The sequence below is a fragment of the Nasonia vitripennis genome, assembly GCF_009193385.2.
Source record: "Nasonia vitripennis strain AsymCx chromosome 4 unlocalized genomic scaffold, Nvit_psr_1.1 chr4_random0003, whole genome shotgun sequence".
NCBI classification, from domain to species: Eukaryota; Metazoa; Arthropoda; class Insecta; order Hymenoptera; family Pteromalidae; genus Nasonia; species Nasonia vitripennis.
This window is the reverse complement of record NW_022279638.1, coordinates 2964870-2986486: the sequence shown is the minus strand read 5'-3', so window position 1 is coordinate 2986486 and position 21617 is coordinate 2964870. Positions and strand designations below refer to the sequence as shown.

At 34.4% G+C, this 21617-nt stretch overlaps 1 protein-coding gene across 10 annotated transcripts in view; it reads left to right on the top strand.

The window, feature by feature from the left end:
* Positions 1–21617, top strand: part of LOC100679705 (nuclear pore complex protein Nup98-Nup96) — a 429239-nt gene that overhangs the window by 193307 nt on the left and 214315 nt on the right. For all 10 annotated transcript variants that reach the window (XR_004345266.1, XM_031928065.2, XM_031928066.2 and 7 more), the window contains one exon: positions 13430–13900. Coding sequence is in view for 9 of the 10 variants with exons in the window: in XM_031928065.2 (XP_031783925.1) it covers positions 13430–13900 (471 nt within the window). In the remaining variant the exon portion in view is untranslated. The remainder of the gene's footprint in view (positions 1–13429; positions 13901–21617) is intronic.

The following is a 21617-nucleotide window of genomic DNA, read 5'->3' as shown; positions in this document are numbered from 1 at the left end:
AATGAATCGTTCTACCAAAAGAAAAATTCGATCGGACTTTCTGTTTTTCTAGAAGTTTAAACATACAAAATACTTCGTGGTGGATTTGCGAAACTTTTGCGCCGACATCTCCTGAATTATTTGACGTATCATTATTAAATATACTGTTAAATATTAGTTGTTACCTCTTAGATGTACACTCGATGATAGTTAATTCTTGTGGAACGTTTTAGAAATGCTCCAATAAGATTGCCAGATTAATAAATTCTAACCAATCAAAAGCAGGACTTCGAAAACGATTTATAAAAATTAATTACCGTCAAGTACAAATGTATATATTCAATATTCAGTAATTATAGCCACTAGTACACAGGACCGGCTTTAAAATTATATAATTATATAGAAATACATTTTGAATGTTAAAAAATGTTTTCAAAATCTTTGTAATTATTTAATGACAGTATTAATTATATTAACAAAATCTAACAAAAAAAAAATAATATTATTTAAAGATTTTTTTTATTTACATTCATAAAATAATGTAAATTGTGCGATTATTATAATCATAACATTTATATTCTGTACTAAAGTGTAATACATAATACGATATTTACTTTCATATTAAATAATAACGATATCTTCAATCCTTAACGAAAAAGAAAAATGAAAACAACTGAAAAAAAGGTTATGAACTGCAGATGATAGAAGAAAAATGTCGGAATTGAGACGGCGAGTTTGATATATTCCGCAACGAAATAACATATAAACAAGAACTGGGATCAATCAACCAAAGTCAAGTTTATTATATTTAATCATAATGAAGCATTTTTTTTTGGTCACTAAAGGGCTTACTTAACTTAAAGTTAAATTATATACTGATTAATTGGGAAGAATTCTCAAGATACTTACTACGTAACTTGCCATGACCATTTCGTTGTACTTATGGTATTTTTGTGACGTTATAATAAAATACGTAAGGAGAAAATTTTAGTTGTTCACCAGTAAATAAAATGAAACGGTCATGGCTCTTTCTCCCCACCACGGACTCTTCGCCGCGCATGTTAGCATGCTCGCACAGCTCAGCTCTTCCCTTACATACCAGCGGCACTTATTTACACACGCTGCAAACGGCTATCGGATTTTCTCGGATTCCGGATGCGCTAATATAGCGGTACCTTTTCATGGTACTTCAATTTTTTGCGTCAACTAGACGCCGTGACTTTTTTAATATGCGCAAAACGTTTGCAGGTAAACATTATTGACTTATTGCGCTAAACATTATCACTGTATGACATGCCCTGGCGTAACCCTCGATTTACCGCACGCCCGTGCAAAAATACACTCTCTAAATTTCTGATCATCGCACGTTGTGTCATAAAATATTGTACGATACTATTATTCTTATTATAAATTCTTTATTTGTATTCTGTATTTTGCCTATCCTAAATTTACTAGTTGATCAATGATTACTTCACCTAAGATTTTTTAACTCTCTGTCAAAGATTAAGTTGAAAAAATAAGAAAATGGCGGCGATTTACGCATCAAAATCACTAAATCAAAAAATTATAAAAATTAATCAAAAAAGTCACAATTAAATATATCCTTGTAGATTAGTACTTTGCACTCAACGAAGACGCATTTGAATTTGCGTCGAAGATTAATTTATTTCAGTTTTGCCGCGAAGACTATAGTATATATATTTTGAAGCCTTGCATCGAAGACTATAAAGTACATTTGCAGTCCCGTTGCGAAGACTAGTACATTTCTTACTTCTTATACGTTTGATTCTCTGACAACGAAACTATTCAAAATTCTCCAAAATTCCACACCATCTATTTAAGTATTCACTTCTATCGGCTGTCCCCGAGACAGCCACATTTGTCTGATTGATCAGTATTTTTATCTGTTATTTTTTTGGAATATATCAAACTCGCCTAACCTTTTACTTTTTTAAAAGTTAATTGTTTGAGATTTTAGTCCATTTTAGTGAACTTTTTTAGGTATTTCATATTTCTCCTGAAAATAAAATATAAGCATCTTTAGCACCTTTAGCACCTTTAGCAACTTGCTCTCCGTACCCTAATTTTTAAAATTTTAAAGAGAAACATATTAGTTTCAAAAATATGACCTCCGAACACATATTTTCTCAATTTTAGAAGAAAGTCACTAAAACCAGCTCTCCGGAGCCTGAGTTTTCTAATTTTGAAGACAATAAAACGTAATAAAACCTTCTTTCAGTGTCCTTATTTTTTTAATTTCAAAGAGAAACACATTATTTCTAAAAAGATACCCTCAGTACACTTATTTTCTCAATTTTAGAAGAAAGACACTAAAACTTGCTCTCCGTATCCTGATTTTTCCTATTTTAAAGAGAAAAACATTATTTACAAAAAACCTGCCCTCCGTTCACATATTTTCCAAATTAGAACCAATAGTTCTCGAACAGACTTATAAGTACAGACAACTTTTTTTAGAACATATCAAAACTATACAGGGTGACCCAATTTAAACGGGCACCGCTCATAACTCGTCAGGGACAGCCACAATCGAAAAAATGGTAGAGACCAAAGTTGTAGGATATCGAAGGGGCAACCCGATGGTGACCTTGGATTTGACCTTGAACGCGTTTTTCAAGGTCATTTGAAGGTCAACTTTGGATTTTTAAATAGGAACCCCATTCTATTATTGCGGGAATGGAAAGAGCGGTAAATTTTACGTTCAGAATGGTATGTTCGGTTGCGGCACTGAAGGTCATCGCAAGGTCATGCAGCCAGAATGAAACCCCGCCTACGTAATTCCTCTAGCAACGCCAAATTAAAAAAAAAGTGGTAGAGACCAAAGTTGTTGTATAGGGGGGGGGGGGGGAATTGTGACCTCGAATTTGAGCCAGTCCTACAAGGTCATTTCAAGGTCAAATTATTTTTTTTCAAACAGCACCCACTTTTTCGACTCCGGATCCTGAAAGCGTGTAAAATGTTGCACTTTAAACGAAGTAGTAAATTTAAAATAGAAGAAAAGATTTTAATCATTTAGCGTACCATTTCCTGCGTTTTGTCATCATTATAAAACTTGATGTCCAGGACCCACGACGAGGACGTAGCAGGGTGGATTTTCAGGTCCCATTTTGATCCGGCCGATGAAGGCAAGACGTGAAGACACCGGCCGATTAAGGCAAGAATCATAGCCCGGCCGATGAAGGCAAGACGTGAAGACACCGGCCGATTAAGGCAAGAATCATAGCCCGGCCGATGAAAAACAGTCTTCCAACAGTCAAAGCTTCCAACAGTCGACAGAAGCACATGCCTTGGTATGCCTCTGCAAGTATTAATGATTCTTTGCATCATATTTTCTCTAGTAGTAGGGGCGTCCGCATACACGCTGTTTTTCAAAAAGCCCCATAAATAAAAATCTGGGCTCGTGAGATCTGGGGATCGTGGAGGCCACTCAACATGATCTTCACCACGTCCAATACCTATCCATCTATTACGGTATGTTTGATTTAAAAAATCTTGAACATCTAAACTTCTATGCGCAGATGCACCATCATGTTGAAGCCACATACGCATTCTGGTTTGTATATTAACATCTTCTAACAGATTTGGTAATTCATTTGTCAGAAAATGGAGGTATCTATCTCTGTTAACATTACCGTCAAAAAAGTAAGGCCCAATTAGATAGCCATTAACAATACCACACCATACTACAAGACTCCATTGATGTTGGTGATCGACTGCACGGGTCCAATGAGGATTTTCAATGGACCAATAGTGGGAATTGTGTCGGTTTAGTTGACCTGTATTATGGAAAGTGGCTTCATCGGAAAACATGACGTACCTGAAAAAATGTGGATCGTTTTGCAATCTTTCCTGTGCCCATTGGCAAAATCGTAACCTTCTTTCAAAATCACGTTCTGTTAGCTCTTGGGTCAAAGTAATATGATATGGATGGTAACGATGGAGTCTTGTTATTCTTCTCACTGTTTCTCTCGGGATGCCAGATCGTACTTCTATTTGTCGAATTGAAATATGAGGATCTAAATAAATCATAGCAAGCACCACCAATACTCGTGGATCATTTCGCTCGATAGTCATTACTCTATGACGTTGTCGTGATCTTTGAGGTCCTCGCCTCTCTCGCTGTTCAATTCTCTGGATCGTACTTCGAGATGGATGATGATTTCTGTTTGGGAAACGCCTCCGATATAATTGTGCTGCTGCATTATAATTTCTTCGACACTCTCCCAAAATCAATAAAATATCAACAATTTCGCTTCGACTATAGTCCGGCATATTTACTTAGATTATAAATATTACAAAAATAAAAAAAATGACTCAAATCACATATTTTCAATTATTTAATTAGTATTTGAAGTCGATAAATATCTAAATAAATTTAAAAATTCTACTGCATTACTAGAACTTAGACTGTTTTCTGCAAAAAATAATAAATAAAAAACTACTTAAACAATTATTTAATTGCAAATAGTAATTATTAATTTTTTATTATAAAATAATTTATTGATTAGGAAGCTTTTATGAAATAGATAATAAATAAATATTTTGTAATTCCAAAAGTGTTAAAAGTAAATTTTAATAGATAACTTATAAAATAATTAAAATTGTATTTTAGTAAAAGATTTATTTTAACTTATTAAATTTTATGAAGTGAAATCAAACTTATACATACATTTAAAATATGGGTAATTAATCGGAATATTTAGCTCTTAAACAATATTTTCTAGAATAATCGCTATGACTTGAAATTATATCAAACATTTTTTAATTTTAAGTAAATTGATTCTTCAAGAAATACCTTCATTACGTATTGCAGAACTTTTTTTATACAAGACATTAATACAAAAATTTTAATAGAAAATGTATATTCGTATTATTTTTAATATTAAATGAAATGATGTAAAAAGTACAATCTTCATTTGTTAACAATAATAAATATTCTGTTACGTTAGATAAAAATTTTTTTACATTAACATAACTTTAGATGCAATATTTTATATTAATATGTATGTTATTAATTAATTATTATCGTGTTAAATACAATATTTTACAGCTTACATATTGTACAAGTTTAAATAATGAACATACATTTTTTAGTGTTGTTGGTTGTTTATTATTACTTATCTAATAGAAAAGTGCAAAAAATTTAAGTACCTACCAATTTCTGCTGCAAAAATATTTCTAATAGAATTAAAATATTTATACAGTGGAATTATCACTAAATAATTATATTAACTGTTGCCAGTAATTGTATGTATAATCTGTGTGACGACATGGTATGTATTACAAACTTTATAATTCTGCTTATACATATGTATTTTCAACATGCGTGTTTACATGTATGTGTGTATAGCATATGTATACAAACATACGTATGTATGTATATCTATGTATACTTAAAACAATAATAATTTATGAATAAATTAAATGGAAAAACAACAACGTTATTTAAAAAAACATAATGCAATTTATTTCTGATTCAAATAATAAATGTGTGTAAAATAAATATAAAAACTTTTTTACTTTATACTTCGATGTTTTACTTTTTCTTTTTCTGTATCGATGGCTTTTTATTGTAAAATTCTATTCATATTTTGGCATTACGGTTTATCAATTTATGATTTTTTAAAAAGAAAACATTTAATAATTTTTTTACGTTTTTATCAAACTTTGACGTTTTTCTACAATAGTTCGATGTTTTACTTAATCTTTTTCTGTATCGATGATTGGCTTTTTAATAAAAATTTTCGTTAATATTTTTGGCGGAAGGCCGAGTGTGAGACTCTTTCGACAATTTTCGGAGGCTATTTTTATTTTTGCAAATCGAAAGTTCGGGCGGCAGGTACGGCGCGGGGCCGGGGCGCCTGCTTGAAAATCATTCGTGAGTTAAGCGTCGTAGGGGAAGGTTCGACGGAGTCGCGGTGGCAAGACTGAGCGCGGGACTTATTTTAAAAGGCTTATTTCGGGAGCCATTTTTATTTTTCGCACATCAGGAGTTCGGGTAGGTAGGTGGCGACCACCTAGAGGAGTCATTCGCAAGTTAACCGTCGGAAGGGATCATTCGGGGAATAGCGAGACTTATGTTTGGACGCTAGCGAGGGCTCATTTGCGTCTTGGCCGCTGGACAGAGAACATCTAAGAAGGGATTTCATCTCGGATACAATGTAAAAGTAAAGTTTGAAAAAAAATAATTTGACCTTGAAATGACCTTGTAGGACTGGCTCAAATTCGAGGTCACAATTCTCCCCCCCCCCCCCCTATACAACAACTTTGGTCTCTACCACTTTTTTTTAATTTGGCGTTGCTAGAGGAATTACGTAGGCGGGGTTTCATTCTGGCTGCAGGACATTGCGATGACCTTCAGTGCCGCAACCGAACATACCATTCTGAACGTAAAATTTACCGCTCTTTCCATTCCCGCAATAAAAGAATGGGGTTCCTATTTAAAAATCCAAAGTTGACCTTCAAATGACCTTGAAAAACGCGTTCAAGGTCAAATCCAAGGTCACCATCGGGTTGTCCCCTCGATATCCTACAATTTTGGTCTCTACCAATTTTTTTAATTTGGCGTTGCTAGAGGAATTACGTAGGCGGGGTTTCATTCTGGCTGCAGGACATTGCGATGACCTTCAGTGCCGCAACCGAACATACCATTCTGAACGTAAAATTTACCGCTCTTTCCATTCCCGCAATAAAAGAATGGGGTTCCTATTTAAAAATCCACAGTTGACCTTCAAATGACCTTGAAAAACGCGTTCAAAGTCAAATCCAAGGTCACCATCGGGTTGCCCCTTCGATATCCTACAACTTTGGTCTCTACCATTTTTTCGATTGTGGCTGTCCCTGACGAGTTATGAGCGGTGCCCGTTTAAATTGGGTCACCCTATATCTGTAATCAACCAAGGGAGAAATTATTTTGCGAGAGAAGCACCTAAATAAGAAATTTCTTTATCAATAAATAATCCACTTTTTATAATATTTTTTTGTAGCTCGTTGGACAGTTGCTTTCCAGCCTGTTCTTCTGTTCTTATGCCGTAGGCCATTGCTTCCGCTCCAACAGTAATTCTAAACACAGTACTTTTACTAGTTTCTGAACAAGAAGTATCTAGCCTTATATTACACATCTTACCAAAATTAGAATACTGTTAGCAATTGCTTCCTTCCTAAGGAAGCCTTGTAATAGTAATTTTTGTAGTTTGTGTAAAAACACGTGGAAAGTGTCTTTTGATACAATTTTAGTCGAAAAATGGTATTTTTTGAAAATGTCCGTGCATGTGTGTGTGTATGCGAGTGTGTGTGTGTATGTTCATGCGTTTTTTTTTTATGTAGCGTAGGCCGAGCAACCTCTGCACAAGTGGCCTTTTAACACTGGATCCTCACAGGTATTATCGTTGAACAATACTTCCGTGGGGCCCGTTAACTAGCCTTTTTTAGCTTCTCCTTTGAAGTTTGACATTTCCGTACATCCCCCATCCACCAAGGTGATTAGGGGTTCAGGATCAACTCCTTTTCTTCATTCTGTATCGTCCTGCAGCATCGTCCGGTCGTCTAATTCGAGCAGCATCCACCGGCCATCCTCTGGACTGACTCAACCCCGACACCTACGATCCTCAGCATCGTGTTAGGGAGTCTAGACTCAACTCAGTTACCTACGTTCCTCAGCATCGGTCTGAGGAGCAGTTAGAGGTAATCAACCCTAGCTCCTACGTTCCTCTGCATCGGGCAGGGGAGTGATAGCTCAACTCTGTGACCTAAGTTCCTCTGCATCAGTCTGAGGAGCGTTTTGTATCTATTACCTAGTGGCCTTCGTCTAGCAACAGTTTTACTCAGCTGTTTTGCCATGTTCTTCCCTTCTATTCTCTTCGTCATTTCTAACCTTCTTGATAATAGTCCTTATGTAGATGTTTAATGCGCACCAGCCATCTTTCGACACTAGCATAGCTGTCATCATTGACTCAGGGGTCATCCTAGCCTGAAGGTACTGCTCGAGCCCCTCTCGTTTCATTTTGTATCGCGAACAGTTGCAGAAGGCATGTTCCGCATCTTCGTTTGCTTCCAAATATACTGGGCAATTTGAATTATCCTCTATATTGAAGAGGTGTAGGTAAGCTCGAAAGCACCCATGTCCGCTCAAAAACTGCGTAAGGTACTAATTCACTACCCCATGTCGTATATTGGTCCAGCCAACAATACATGGTACGATCGTCTTCGCTACTCAGGTAGGGTTTGTTCCTTTGCGGATTTCCAAATTTCCTTTTTAGTATTGTTACCACGCCGGTTTTCTTCGTATATATTCTTTCGTTCTGTTGCTAGGAGGTCAATAGGCGGCATACTTAAAATAACGCACACTGCATCTTCTGATACTGTTCGGTAGGCAGAAGCGACCCGCAATGCACTTCTATAAACTGTTGACAGCTTTTGTGCATAGGACTTCAACAACATAGCGTCTGCCCATATTGGGGCACTGTATAACATAATTGATATAGTTACACTGGCTAGGAGTAACCTTCGGCCCTGCGTTGGCCCACCTACCCACCTACATTTGGCATTAGTCGCGATAGTGCAGCACCGACTTTTGCTGCCTTATTGCTTGCCCTCTGAAGATGCTGCTCAAACGTTAGTCTGGCGTCTATGGTGATTTTCAGGTACTTAATGGTCGGCTGAGAGTTTATTTCGTGTCCGTCCACTGACAGCGTTATTGTCTCTATTTTCTTTCTACTGGATATAAGAATAGTCTTCGTTTTATGGCTAGCAAGCTCAAGTCCAGTCTGCTTTAGCCAATCGTGGATTGTACTTACTGCCTCGTTAGCGATTTCCGTCACCTCTTCCTTTTGCTTTGCTACTACCACTACTGCAATGTCATCTGCAAACCCTGCAACTGTTGCACTTTCGGGTAGCTCTAGCCTAAGTACGCCATCGTGCATAATGTTCCACAACAGTGGGCCGAGCACTGACCCTTGTGGGACCCCTCTGGTCACTTGATACGTTTTCGTGCTGTTTTCTGTGTCATACAAAAGGGTTTTGTCTTTCAGGTAGTCAGACATAATCCTTCTTATATATGCGGGTACCTCTTTGTTACGTAGTGCCTCCTGTATCTTGCCCCAGCTGGCTGAGTTAAACGCATTTTTAAAATCCAGTGTAATAATAGCACAGTACTTCTTGTATCCTCCTGTCCATCTTTTTCCTTTTGTTGCAGTTCTAGCGGTGTCAACTACTAAGCTTATGGCATCAAGAGTGGAGCGTTTTTTCCTGAAGTCGTAGTGATATTCCGCAAGTCCGCCTGGTTTTTCAATGACTTGGTCCATTCTAACGCCGATTATGCGCTCTAATATCTTGCCCGGGGTGTCCAGCATGCAGAGTGGTCTGTATAAGGCAGCTTCTCCAGGTGCCTTATCTCCTTTTGATAGTAGTACTAGGCGTTGCATTTTTCAGTTCTTAGGAAACGTCCCTTTTTCAAGACATGAGTTGTACAAGTCCACAAAGACATCAGGGCGTGCTTGTATAGCTTGTTTCAATGCAATATTGGGTATGCCATCCAGGCCTGGAGCCTTGTTGTTCCCAATTCTTTTGCATGCAGCAAGTAATTCCTCTGTGGTGATTGCTGGAATGGTTTCGACATTCGCCTTCGCTTCAGGTATAGCTGTTACTTCCAGTTGAAGGGAAAACAGTGTGGACACAATACGATTCAGCAATTCCGGGCTTTAAGGAGGGGGGATATAACCTCACTTTATCGCCTTCATTATTACTTTGTACGGTAGCCCCCAGGGGTCCAGCTTAACCTTGTCCTTTAACTCTTTCAGGCACCGTCGTTTATTCTCTCGGATTTTCCTCTTGAGTATCCGTTTAGCATTCTTAATTTTTTTATTTAGGGTGTCTACTATTTCTTTACCACGACCAGTCTTGTAGTATTTCTTCCTAGCCCGCTGTTCCCGCCTTCTGGTTCGATGACACTCTTTGCGGGCTGAGTCGATTTCTTTATTCCACCAGTATACTGGCTGTCGTTTATTGTTGGGAGTTCTCCTTGACATCGTTGCGTCGCAGGCTTGGGTTATATTTACCATTACCTGCTCGACCTTATCATTTGCAGATCCAGACAGCTGTATGTCTTTTAGAGCCAGCAGGAATGTCTTCTTATCATAATCCTTCGTTTTCCAGCCGACTCTTTATTTCGTTGCCCTCCCGTTGGATTTTTGTTTTGATATCCTTATCTTCATTATTATAGCTTGGTGGTCACTGTTTGTGTAATGATCGCTCACCATCCACAATCTAACTAAGCCAATTAAGCAGCTGCTGACAAACGTGAGATCTATGATGGACTCTGCGTCTCCTCTTTGAAATGTGTAAGAACATCCCTGGTTAACTAAGACCAAGTCAAGGAGGGCGAATGCTTCTAATAGCGCTTGTCCTCTTTCGTTCGTCCTTTGGCTGCCCCACTCTACTGCCCAGGTGTTGAAATCGCCTGCTATTAGTACCGGTTTTCTTTATACAGCATCCTGTACTATTTGGTCCAACAGTTGTCTGAATTGTTCTATTGGCGTATTAACGACCATTTTCGCTCCTCTTGATTTCCGATTCTCAAATTATTGTAGGCTTGTTCTACCTTATAGGGAGCGAAAATGGATTAATTCATACATGTATTATGACTAGGGATTCTTGCTCTACATTTTGTCTGACGCTCGGAAAATCCTATTTTCGGTCCACTTTATAGGCGCCGAAAATGGTCTTTTTTATGCACGTGTTATGAACAGTCGATTTTGCGCACGCTCCGCGTGCAATAAATCGCATTGTATGCCCCTAGTATCGACAAAAATAAAAGTTCGATACAGGTTTTAAAATGGATTCTCATTTTAGAAATTTTATGTGATGATTCTTTTAATCATCACATCTCTTGGAAAAAGCATACTGTTAATGAAGTTGGTAGCGGTTTTTACATTTAATCATACACCAAAGATTATATATTATATTACATTACATGTATATTATTATTATATTATATACATGTATATTATTATTATATTACATTTTAATATAAAAACAACAATTTAAATGAAATTCGAATGATTAAAATCGGACGAAATTCAGTTAATATTCTGGGAATACCTGGAATCAAGATTCGATTATAAAAAAATATTTTTAAATATAAATCTTATTTGATTTTTATTATTCAAATTTCATTTAAATTGGTATTTTTTGCATAATAAATTGTGTTCTACAATGTTTTGTATATAATGCGGCATTTGCAATGTAAAAACGAGGAGGACCATTTGAGCCTTGTAGCGATCCACGTAAAATGTATCCCACGTGTTAAGGATTACAGGCAAACGTACTAGAATTCGAAGCGACTCGGTTCACGCGCTATTCTTTGGCGCATAGATGACATAGCGTGCTTTAGTTTGTCTGAAACCCAGTTTTGGTGTTAGTTTTTGCCGCATGGAAAACAGAGAGTTTTTGTTTTCGTGTCGAACTCGCAACACGTGCTACTATTCGACGCACGGGTTTCTTAGCGAGCAAGGCTTCGCCGCAAACTCGGCTGCTTGTTTTCGTCACAAAATATTTTTCGGTGCTGATGTTCGCGGCTGTGCCGAAACGCATGCTAGTCTTCTCTAGGAGCGTTGATATGTAAGTGCAGAGAACTGTGCGCACCACTAATATCGGCTGAAAGACGTTATAATTTAAATTTTAATCTACGACCCAAACAATCACACTTTGTAATTGTTAATATCATAAAATATAATGTTAAGATTTTTATTTAGATTTTAAAGTTGTAAATTAAAAAAGAAATATTTAAAATCAGTATATTATTTAGAATTAGAATTATAAACTTTGTTATTAAAAATATTTTTTAATTCTAATATACTGTTTACTTAGAAATTGGAAATCTTCTTGTTTAATAGTAGTATGATTATGCATATTAATGAAGAAGATTTCTGAAATTAGCCTTTTACATCTATTACTTTCACTATCTAAAATTTTTACGTTATCAAAATCAAACCAATTGTAACCATTTTAATTTTTAATGTGTTAAAGTATGGGTAATATTTTGTCGGCAGGTGTTTTTTTTTGTTCATCAATTCTTTTTTTCCAATTTTCTCTTCGTTTGGCCGATATAGGCAGCTTAACAACTATTACAACATATTTCATAAACTATATTTGTTCGTTGTACTAGATATTAAAAAATGTAATTTACTGGTAATAACACTTATATATGTGCAATATCTACAAAATTATTATTTATATGTACTGACTTTTTTAATGTATTTTTTTCAATGAAAGGCTTGATAAGGTCCCAAACCAGGAATGAAACATTTCTAAATGGAGGATGAGGAGCATTATTTTGATTTTCCCCTCGGGTTGGTTCTCACATTTGAATTCCCTACTTTATTGCCAAAGTATGAAGAAGTCAAGACAAAATTCCTGTTAAAGTTAAAAAGTTTGAAAAAAATTGAACGTCAGATAAATTGTGCACAAAAATTACTGTACTTTAAGCCGCAAACAAATTTAACGCAAGTATATTTTTCACGAAAAAATATCCTGCACACTTTCTTAATGCCTACAAAAATGTTCTACACTGAAAAAACTGATAGTAATAATTTTTTGCATCCTGGTAAATTCTTCTATAATAAAACGATGCAACTTCTACTCCAGTTTTCAGTAAATTATACCATTCTCGTAACGTGATACCGACTAACAAGGAAATCTCCCAATCCGACCACACCGATTTTAATAAGTTATTGTTGTACTCAAAAAAATAAAGGATACGTATTTTTTTTTGTGCTGATATCCATTTTCGAATGGTGAAAACCACCTCTGAATTTTGCTGATCTTTCATTATTTTCACACGGTTTATTACTTTAAGGGGTTGTTTACGGTATTTAAGGATGGTTGCTAAAAAAATCCTAAAACTAGTCAACTAAAATATTCAATGGAGTATGTGGAAACGCTTTTCTTTTATTTGTTGAGCTTGTATCCTGGTTTTTATAAAGAAAAAAAAAGAAAAATATTTTTTTTATATATATAAAATAAGGGTTGCAACCCATTGGGTCATAAACACATCTCAGATCTTTGCCTTCTTATGACGAATATTTTCCACTCCGTTGATAAAAGACATTTAGTTATAAAAAAAACATCAGGTTGACGACTTAAAACAAACGAAAAGTACGAGAAAAGTACTGCATTCTAGGTTATGTTGCCATACCTACTGCTACAGTTGGTCAGCTCGCTAGAGTAGATATTAATTACTCCTAAAATAAAAAAAAACCTCAAGTACCTTTCTTTGTGAGTTCTTACCTTAACAAAGATTTTCCTTTACCATCTAGTAAATATGTTTAATCAATGTGACCACGCACTTACTAATTATACACATAAACACATTAAATTGACAAATTTGTGTTTGTAGATTTGTAATTAAAAACTTATTTTTTATGTTTTTTTTTAGTTCACTTCAGACATAAGGAAGTAATTATTTACCCTGATGATAAAATAAAACCACCTATTGGCAAAGGTCTTAACCGTAAAGCTCAAGTCACTTTAGATCGTGTTTGGCCTCATGATAAATCTTCTCATGAACCTATAACAGATCCAAAGCGTTTAATTGATATGGATTACGAAGGAAAACTAAGAAAAGTATCTGCTAAACATGATACGAAATTCCTTGAGTATAGACCAGAAACCGGATCATGGGTATTTAAGGTAGACCATTTTTCTAAGTATGGTTTGAGTGACTCTGATGAGGATGAATCAGTAAGCAACAATGAACAAGATTCTTTTAAAAACAAAGACAAAATACAGAATCTTTCTGAAAATTTTACGAATGATAATTTATCTCAAATTATTCGATATCAGGAATCGCATACCGAAATTAGTAACGAAAACGACTCTTACGATATTAATTTACAACAAATTAAATGTAAGTATTTATTTTTGTGCATTATATAAATGTTTATGTAATTGATAAGTCTTGTCCTTTTCTCTATATTCTCGTAGCTGCTTAATTCCTTTTAAAAATAATCAAAATTTTTATTTAAATATTAAGTTATTTTTTAAGGCCCAGAAAGCTCCCTTCCACCTTATACTTCCGTTCCCCTTTTCACATGCCTTGATACCATTCTCATATCTCTCCTTTTATTTTAGAGATTACTTATACAAGATCCTAAAATTAATTTTAAATTATTTTTCAAATAATTTGTAAACTTTTAAGAACTAATAATTTTTATTTCAGAAATAGAATATAATAGTATAATGTTTTATTTGATCAAATCAAAATATGACAAATCATAGATATTCATTGTCCAGTGTATATAACTGGTTATTTCAGCCGTTGGGTAAAATAATTTATACTTGAATTTAGCTACACGTTTTTCAACGCATATGACATAGTATTCATAGTAATTTTTATCATACATATTGCTTATTCCATCTTCTTATTAAAAGCAGATGGCGTTAAAGTTGTATATCTACAGTAATGCTGATTCAATGAAGTCACACTATAGCATGTTTAGACGTTTAAAGTCTATAGAATATTCTAGAGTACAAAGTAGCGTCATTCGTTTACTGATTCAAAAATTATTGTGCTTTTGACAATGGAGATTCCAGAAGGCCACTTTCGTCACATTTTGCTTTTCTACTTGCGAAAAGAGAAAACTGTAGCGCAGGCTCACCGATAATTGTGCAGTGTTTATGGTGATCAGTGCTTAAGTGAATGCCAGTGTCAGAAATGGTTTGCTCGATTTCGTTCCGAAAACTTCGATTTTAAAGATGAACCTCGCCCTAATCAGCCAACCGTTGAAAAAGTCGATGAAATTCTTGGAAAAATCGAGATAGACCGACATATTTTATTTCGCGACATCGCTATGGAACTAAACATCGACCATAAAACAGTTTTGAACCATTTACATTAGACTGGATACAAAAAGAAGCTCGATACTTGGGTTCCACATGAATTAACGTCAAAAAATTTAATGGACCGAGTTTCTATTTTTGAACCCTTGCTGAAGCGAAACGAAATCGAGTCATTTTTTAAATAAATAATTACGGCCGATGAAAAATGGATCACGTATGACATTAATGTACGAAAGAGATCATGGTTGAAGCCCGGAGAAGCTTCACAAACAGTTGCTAAGCCCGTATTGACGCAGAGGAAGGTATCGCTGAGTGTTTGGTGGGAATGGAAGGATATTATTCATCATGAGCTGTTCGAACCTGGACAAACTATTAATTCGACTGTCTACTGTCAACAACTAATCCGATTGCAGCAGGCGATCGAAAAAAATGGCTAGAATTGATCAATAGAAAAGGCGTTGTCTTTCATCACGACAATGCTAGACCGCACATATCTTTAATGACTCGTCAAAAATTAAGGGAGTGGCTGGAAAGTATTGATGCATCGACTGTATAGCCCGGACCTTGCCCCGTCGGACTATCATTTGTTCCGGTCTCTGCAAAACTCTCTTAATAGTGTAAAGTTGGATTAATAAGAAGCTTATGAAAATCACTTGATTAAGTTTTTCGCCCAGAAACCTCAAGTTGTACAGTGACGGAATTATGGTTTTGCTGTACCTAACATTAAATCTAGGATAATTAAACCTTTTATTTACTTTTGCCAATAAAAACGTACACTAGAACTAAATATATTTCATACGCAATATGTTATGATGCATGAATAAACACATTTCTATGATTACTTACTACACATATTTTAAATTTACGAACTGTTAGCTCTTGTGTCCACTAAATACTTGAAATACGACTTCATATTGTATTTTTGCGTTTGTTGTCTACAATATGCGGCACTAATAAGGTCACCTTTTTCAAACTGTTTTTCACAGTATCACGTTCACATTATTTTTAACAGATACAAATTAAAGATACAATTAAATTACTGATTATGATGAAAATAAAGACGCTAAAATTTTAGTAAACAGATATAAAAATATAATATCTCATTATTATCTAGTAAGCAACATGAAATTTTTATATTATTAAAAAAGTTATCTATGCATATGGTTATTTATCACTGGTGAGAACATTGACGCGATTTTGTTATGCAGTAAAATTTTATAGTTTTCTACGTTAATTCGTCACTGTCAATGTGACATTGCTTTAAAAAAGAGGTAAAAAAATGTATGCTGCAAATCACTTAAACCAATTAATTAGTGCAGGAATATGATGAAATGATCAAAGTGAAAATAAAAAATAGATTATTTGCTGTTGTACGACAATTTATGATACTACGGATGTACTTATTTAAGAAGGAATTGGAAATTATTCTGATTCTAAAAGTCAATTAAATGATAACCATATACTCGAATTAAACATTTAAAAATTTTACTCGATTTTTTATATGCAATACACAGTTAATTTTCCGAGGTTGTCTAATATTCAACCTATTGATAGATATAAAGAATATATTGAAATACTTTTTTCTGGTTCAAGTACAAATAGACACTGAATTGGTTTATGGTACAAAGACCATGTAATACGAAGTTTTTATAATATTTACAAAAAATGTCTTTATGATAATCATAAAATTGTTATTGATAGGCTGTTTCCAAATAAAGATAATTTATGAATATTTTTTAACAAGTACAGTATCGGACTAATTATTATGATTGCGGTGTTTTATTTGCGAGAGAATTTGATTAGAATGTATGATACATTAACTTTATCATTTTTTTCAATATCAAAAGATTATGAAAATAAAGTCTTCTACATATTAAAATTCTTTATTTTGGAAAGCGATATTTTCTGTAAACATGTCAATATTTCATGAAAATATTTAAGAGGTCAAGCCTGGGTTAAATCCTGCAAAAAAACAAAAAGATATTCTTCTTACCAAAAAATTTTTGATTTGATGTAATTTGAAAAAAAAACTTCTAGTGAAAATATATAAAATATACACCATTTTTATCGAAAAAAAACATATATATACCTTGCAAAATCATTGACCAAAATTCATGACGTTTCACTATATAAATAAATGTTTTTAGTCACTTGCCACGGCATTTTGAAAGATCCGGACCGTCTTCTTTACTCTATCCGGGTTTAAAATGTACCTTAAACATGCCCCCTCGGGCCGATCGAGAGACATTGCTAAAAAATATAAATCAAATACAGCTAGCAACAAATTTTGTGAATTTTTTTTTTCAAATAACATCAAATCAAAAATTTTTTGGTAAGAAGAATATGTTTTTGTTTTTTTGCAGGATTTAACCCAGGCTTGACCACTTAACAAAAATTGATTTTCCAACTTCGATTGTAATTTTTGCATATAAACGCCTATATTGTAATTATTGAATAATTTGTTTTAGTAAACATTAACAATAAACATTAGCAAAGTAGCGTACGTCCGTACGTACGTACGGACAAGCAAACTTATCTCTTATTTAAAACAGAAAAATATAATTTTTCTTTTTATACACTTATAGTACAAGTTTAGATGTATAAAAATGCTAAATAAAATTTTCCGGATTTGGTCCAGATCAGATGATGCTGAGGATAATCATGATAAGGACTATTTAAACGATATGATATACATACGTTTTTTTTTTTTTATACATTTGGGTTTGTATTTGATGCCCTTTCTTGTAAACGATATCCCGTAGATCAGGAAGTCATCCTTGCACCTGGACATTGCCTACAAAAATTCAAATAGTATATTGTGTACCAAGGGCGTAAAGTGGGCTTTTTTAGGCTGCTTGTGGATTTTGCAGTACTAGTCAAGGCGAGTTAGCCTTAGCCGAAGGCGAGGGCGTTTACGAGCCGCAGACGAGTACTACAACCACACGATGCCAAAAAGCCCGCTTAGCCCTTGGTGCATACCATATCTTATGTAACACATGTACTGATTTTCGCGTTTAAACTGCACTTTTTGAATTTCACGCGAGCTTAGAAGATTTGAGCATTTTTAATAAGCGGGCAAAAATCTACTATTATATAAAAGTGCTTAATGTCCCCGTGTGCCGTGAAGCCTTTCACATCTTTTCCCAATAACTTAACATCTAGGATATAATTTTGGGCCTTCAAATTTTTGGGCCTTAACAGTTTTAGATCTTTAAATTTATAACCTTAAAATTTTTGGGCCTTGATTTCGGGTTATTTAAATATTACTGTGTGTCGTAAAGCCATTCATATCTTTACTCAATAACTGACATATTTATATCTATTAGTATAATTCTTATCTCATTTTAATTTTTTGAAGTCCTATAAACTGTGTAACAACATAGACTTAAGGGTAAAAATTTCAGACCCGTCTCAACGATCGCCGAAGCAAACAGTGCTTCTCCACTGAAACCCATAAAGTCGACAGTCACAACAAGTTTGTAGCACAAAAAGTTCAAATTAAAAACTATATACAGGACCAAAGCAAATATGACAATACAAAGCAAAATAAAAATTGAAGATCTTCAAATTTCAAAGGCCAGAGCAGACTGAGCAATCAAAACAATTTCCCCGGCTATTTATACATATTGGTACGCATGCGCGGACTGCATTGATAAATATTAGATAGGTATATTCTATATTATATAGGGCTTAACGTACCAGTGTGCCATGAAGCCTCTCGTATCTTTTTCGTGCAAATAATATAATTGTCCGTATTAATCCAATTACGCGGTTGCAATATATAAAAAATAACTTAATGAGAAACTTCAATTAATGTAATTTTTTACATAGTTCGATCACATACAATCAATTATGATTCAAAAATTGTCAATGTAAAGTAAACGGTTAGCTGAGTTTGATTTATTCTACATTACAGTGCATGTCAATAATAGTATGTAACATAATAATTTCGATTGAAACAAAATTACAGATCTAAAAAGAAATATGATCAATCAAATAAAGTAAATTATAGTATATTAAATAATATAAGTTATACAATATTATAGTAATATTACAATATTATTTTATTCATAATATAACAAACACAGAATTGTAGGGATCAATTAATTTCTGCATCAAATAATTGCTAACTAAAAACTTGAATAATATATTGATCAGATACAAACAATTCTTGTGTACTTACTACATATCTTACCATGCCTGTTTCATAAATATTAAACTGAGCCCATCATTGAACATAACAATTTTGAGTTTGTGTTATATTATGTTTGCAAAAATATTGTTATAAACTCGACTTACTTTGATGCACAGAAAAATAATCATACTCGCGCAACCTGTTAATTATTTCTGTATATCATTACAATATCATTTTCATTAAATTTTTCTTGGAGCTGTGAACATTTATACCTAACATCAACCGAGCAACGTTAGGAGTGAGGTGACCCTGCTAATAGTACATTATGCAACAAGGGTCAAAAGTAGCAGATTTTTCCCGCTGGTGGGTTTACTGCCCGAGCGAGAAGATTTTTCACGAGGGTGGTGCGTTTACTGCCCGAGCGAAGCGAGTTTTCGATCCTTGTTGCGTATAGTACTTTATTCCACTCTCGACTGAAATGACTACTATTTATCTCTAAAAATCGAAGTCGACATATTTGTTATATTTTGGTTTCATTCATAAAAAAAAAAAAAAAAAAAATTACTTTTGCCCCGCTATTTTACTTTTGCCTCGCTGATTTTACTTTTGCCCCACAAACAAGTTTACGGGAAAAATATGCTACTTTTGCACCAATTTTCAGGCGCAAAAAGTGGCCATTCCGGCGTGTGGAAGAAAACATTTTTTTGCCCGCTGGTCAAAAAAGAGTCACTTTAGGCTCTATTAATAGGTACAAAAAACGCAGAAATCGTTCGCGTGTTACAAAAAGTATTTTCCAGTATACTTTATGGTTAGGTGACTCTCTTCTCTTTAGATGATGTCGCCTCGACCCGGGGGTCATCCTGGTCATTGTCTACAGGAAGTCAGAAGTATTTTTCGGGATATTTCATGTTTAAGTAGTGCTCTACCAAGAGGTCATCTTGACACCTGAACATGGTCTATAAGAAGTTACAATTTTTTTCGGCACATTTGATTCACATACGATGCTCCTCCTTGTAGACGATGTCCCGCCGATCAGAGAGTCGTCCTATCACATAGACATCCTCTACAAGAAGTTACAATTTTTTTAGTACATTTGATTTACATACAATGCTCATCCTTGTAGACGATGACGCGTCGTGCTGGGGGCCATCCTGACACCTCGACATTGTCTTCAAGAATTAGAAAGTATTTTTTAGTATACTTCATGTTTAAGTGACGCTCTTCTTTGTTGATGATGTCTCGTTGACCTAAACAACGTCTATGAAGCTAGAAGTTGTTTTCGGTATATTTTATGTTTAAGTGGTGCTCTTCCTTGTAGACGATGTTGCGTCGAATTGGGGGTCGTCACCCAGGCATTTGAACATCATATACAGGAAGTCAGAAGTATTTTTTAGCATATTTAATGTTTAAGTTGTGCTCTCCCTTGTAGACGACATCGCGTCGACATGGTGGTCATCCTGGCACCTAGACATTGTCTACAAGAAGATACAAGTTTTCTAAGTAAATTTACAGTATAATATACAGTATTTACTTCAGACAGATTATATTAAAGCTTTTTATAGTTATAGAGGATCAATGCGGATAATAATAATAACACAGCTAATATTATAACTATTGTTGGTAATACATTTTTGAATTCATCTCAATCAAGCGGTTATTGTTATATGTAGGAATAAAAAAATAACGATAACATAGCTAAATAATCAATATTGTATGTTTAAATTTTATAATGCGATAACTCAGCCAAACAATTATTATTTATAATTAGGCCATCTATGTGTATACTTAGAACTAATGATGGCAATGACGAAATTAAGAAATGACCAGTGTATATAAGAATTTATTTATTTTTCTTTCTAATTATTTTTCATCGAAATATTTGTAGACTTTGGCGATAACTGGATCAGTTAATCGTGTTTATTATTATAATATTTTAAAGATTGATTATAATTATATTTTTATATTTATTGTATTAAAGAGTATGAATGAATCGAATATAATTTATCATGTGAAAAATTAAATTAATTTAACAAGATTTCCGAATATACTATGTTTTTTGTACATATTTTTGTATTAGGGTTCGGTTTTCTTCGTTTCTTTTTATCTTTCAATAAATCCTCATCTTGCTCGGAAATAGACTCCTTTCTTAAAAATAACTTCGAGTTATTTCCCGATGTTTTTTGACAAAGCAACATATACTTGACTATGACTGAATACTGTAGTGCGCAAATATATTCGAACTATGTTAAAAGATTGACAGTTAGATCTGTTTATAGTCATAGCAAAACTTAATCTCATCTTACAATGGTCAAGTAATGGAAATAAAATGATTTTACCAGAATATTTACCAGTAATAATTTGTCCAACTAATATAAGTTTTTTTATATACTTAATAATCATTCTTGTTCCTTTACAAAAGCCACCATCGATTGCAACGGTACGATGTCCGTCGCAAGGCCGCTTTTTTTGAGACAAATAATAATTGCATTTTGCTATTATTAATCGCGATTTTCTTCTGTTTTTGTGCGAGTTGGAGAACAGAAGAACATCGACGTGGAGACAAGGGAATTCGAGGGAATCGCCGACCAGTGAGGAATCGTCAAGTGCTCGAGGAAGACCAGTGAGGGGAGAGGATTCTCAGAAAGAGTGT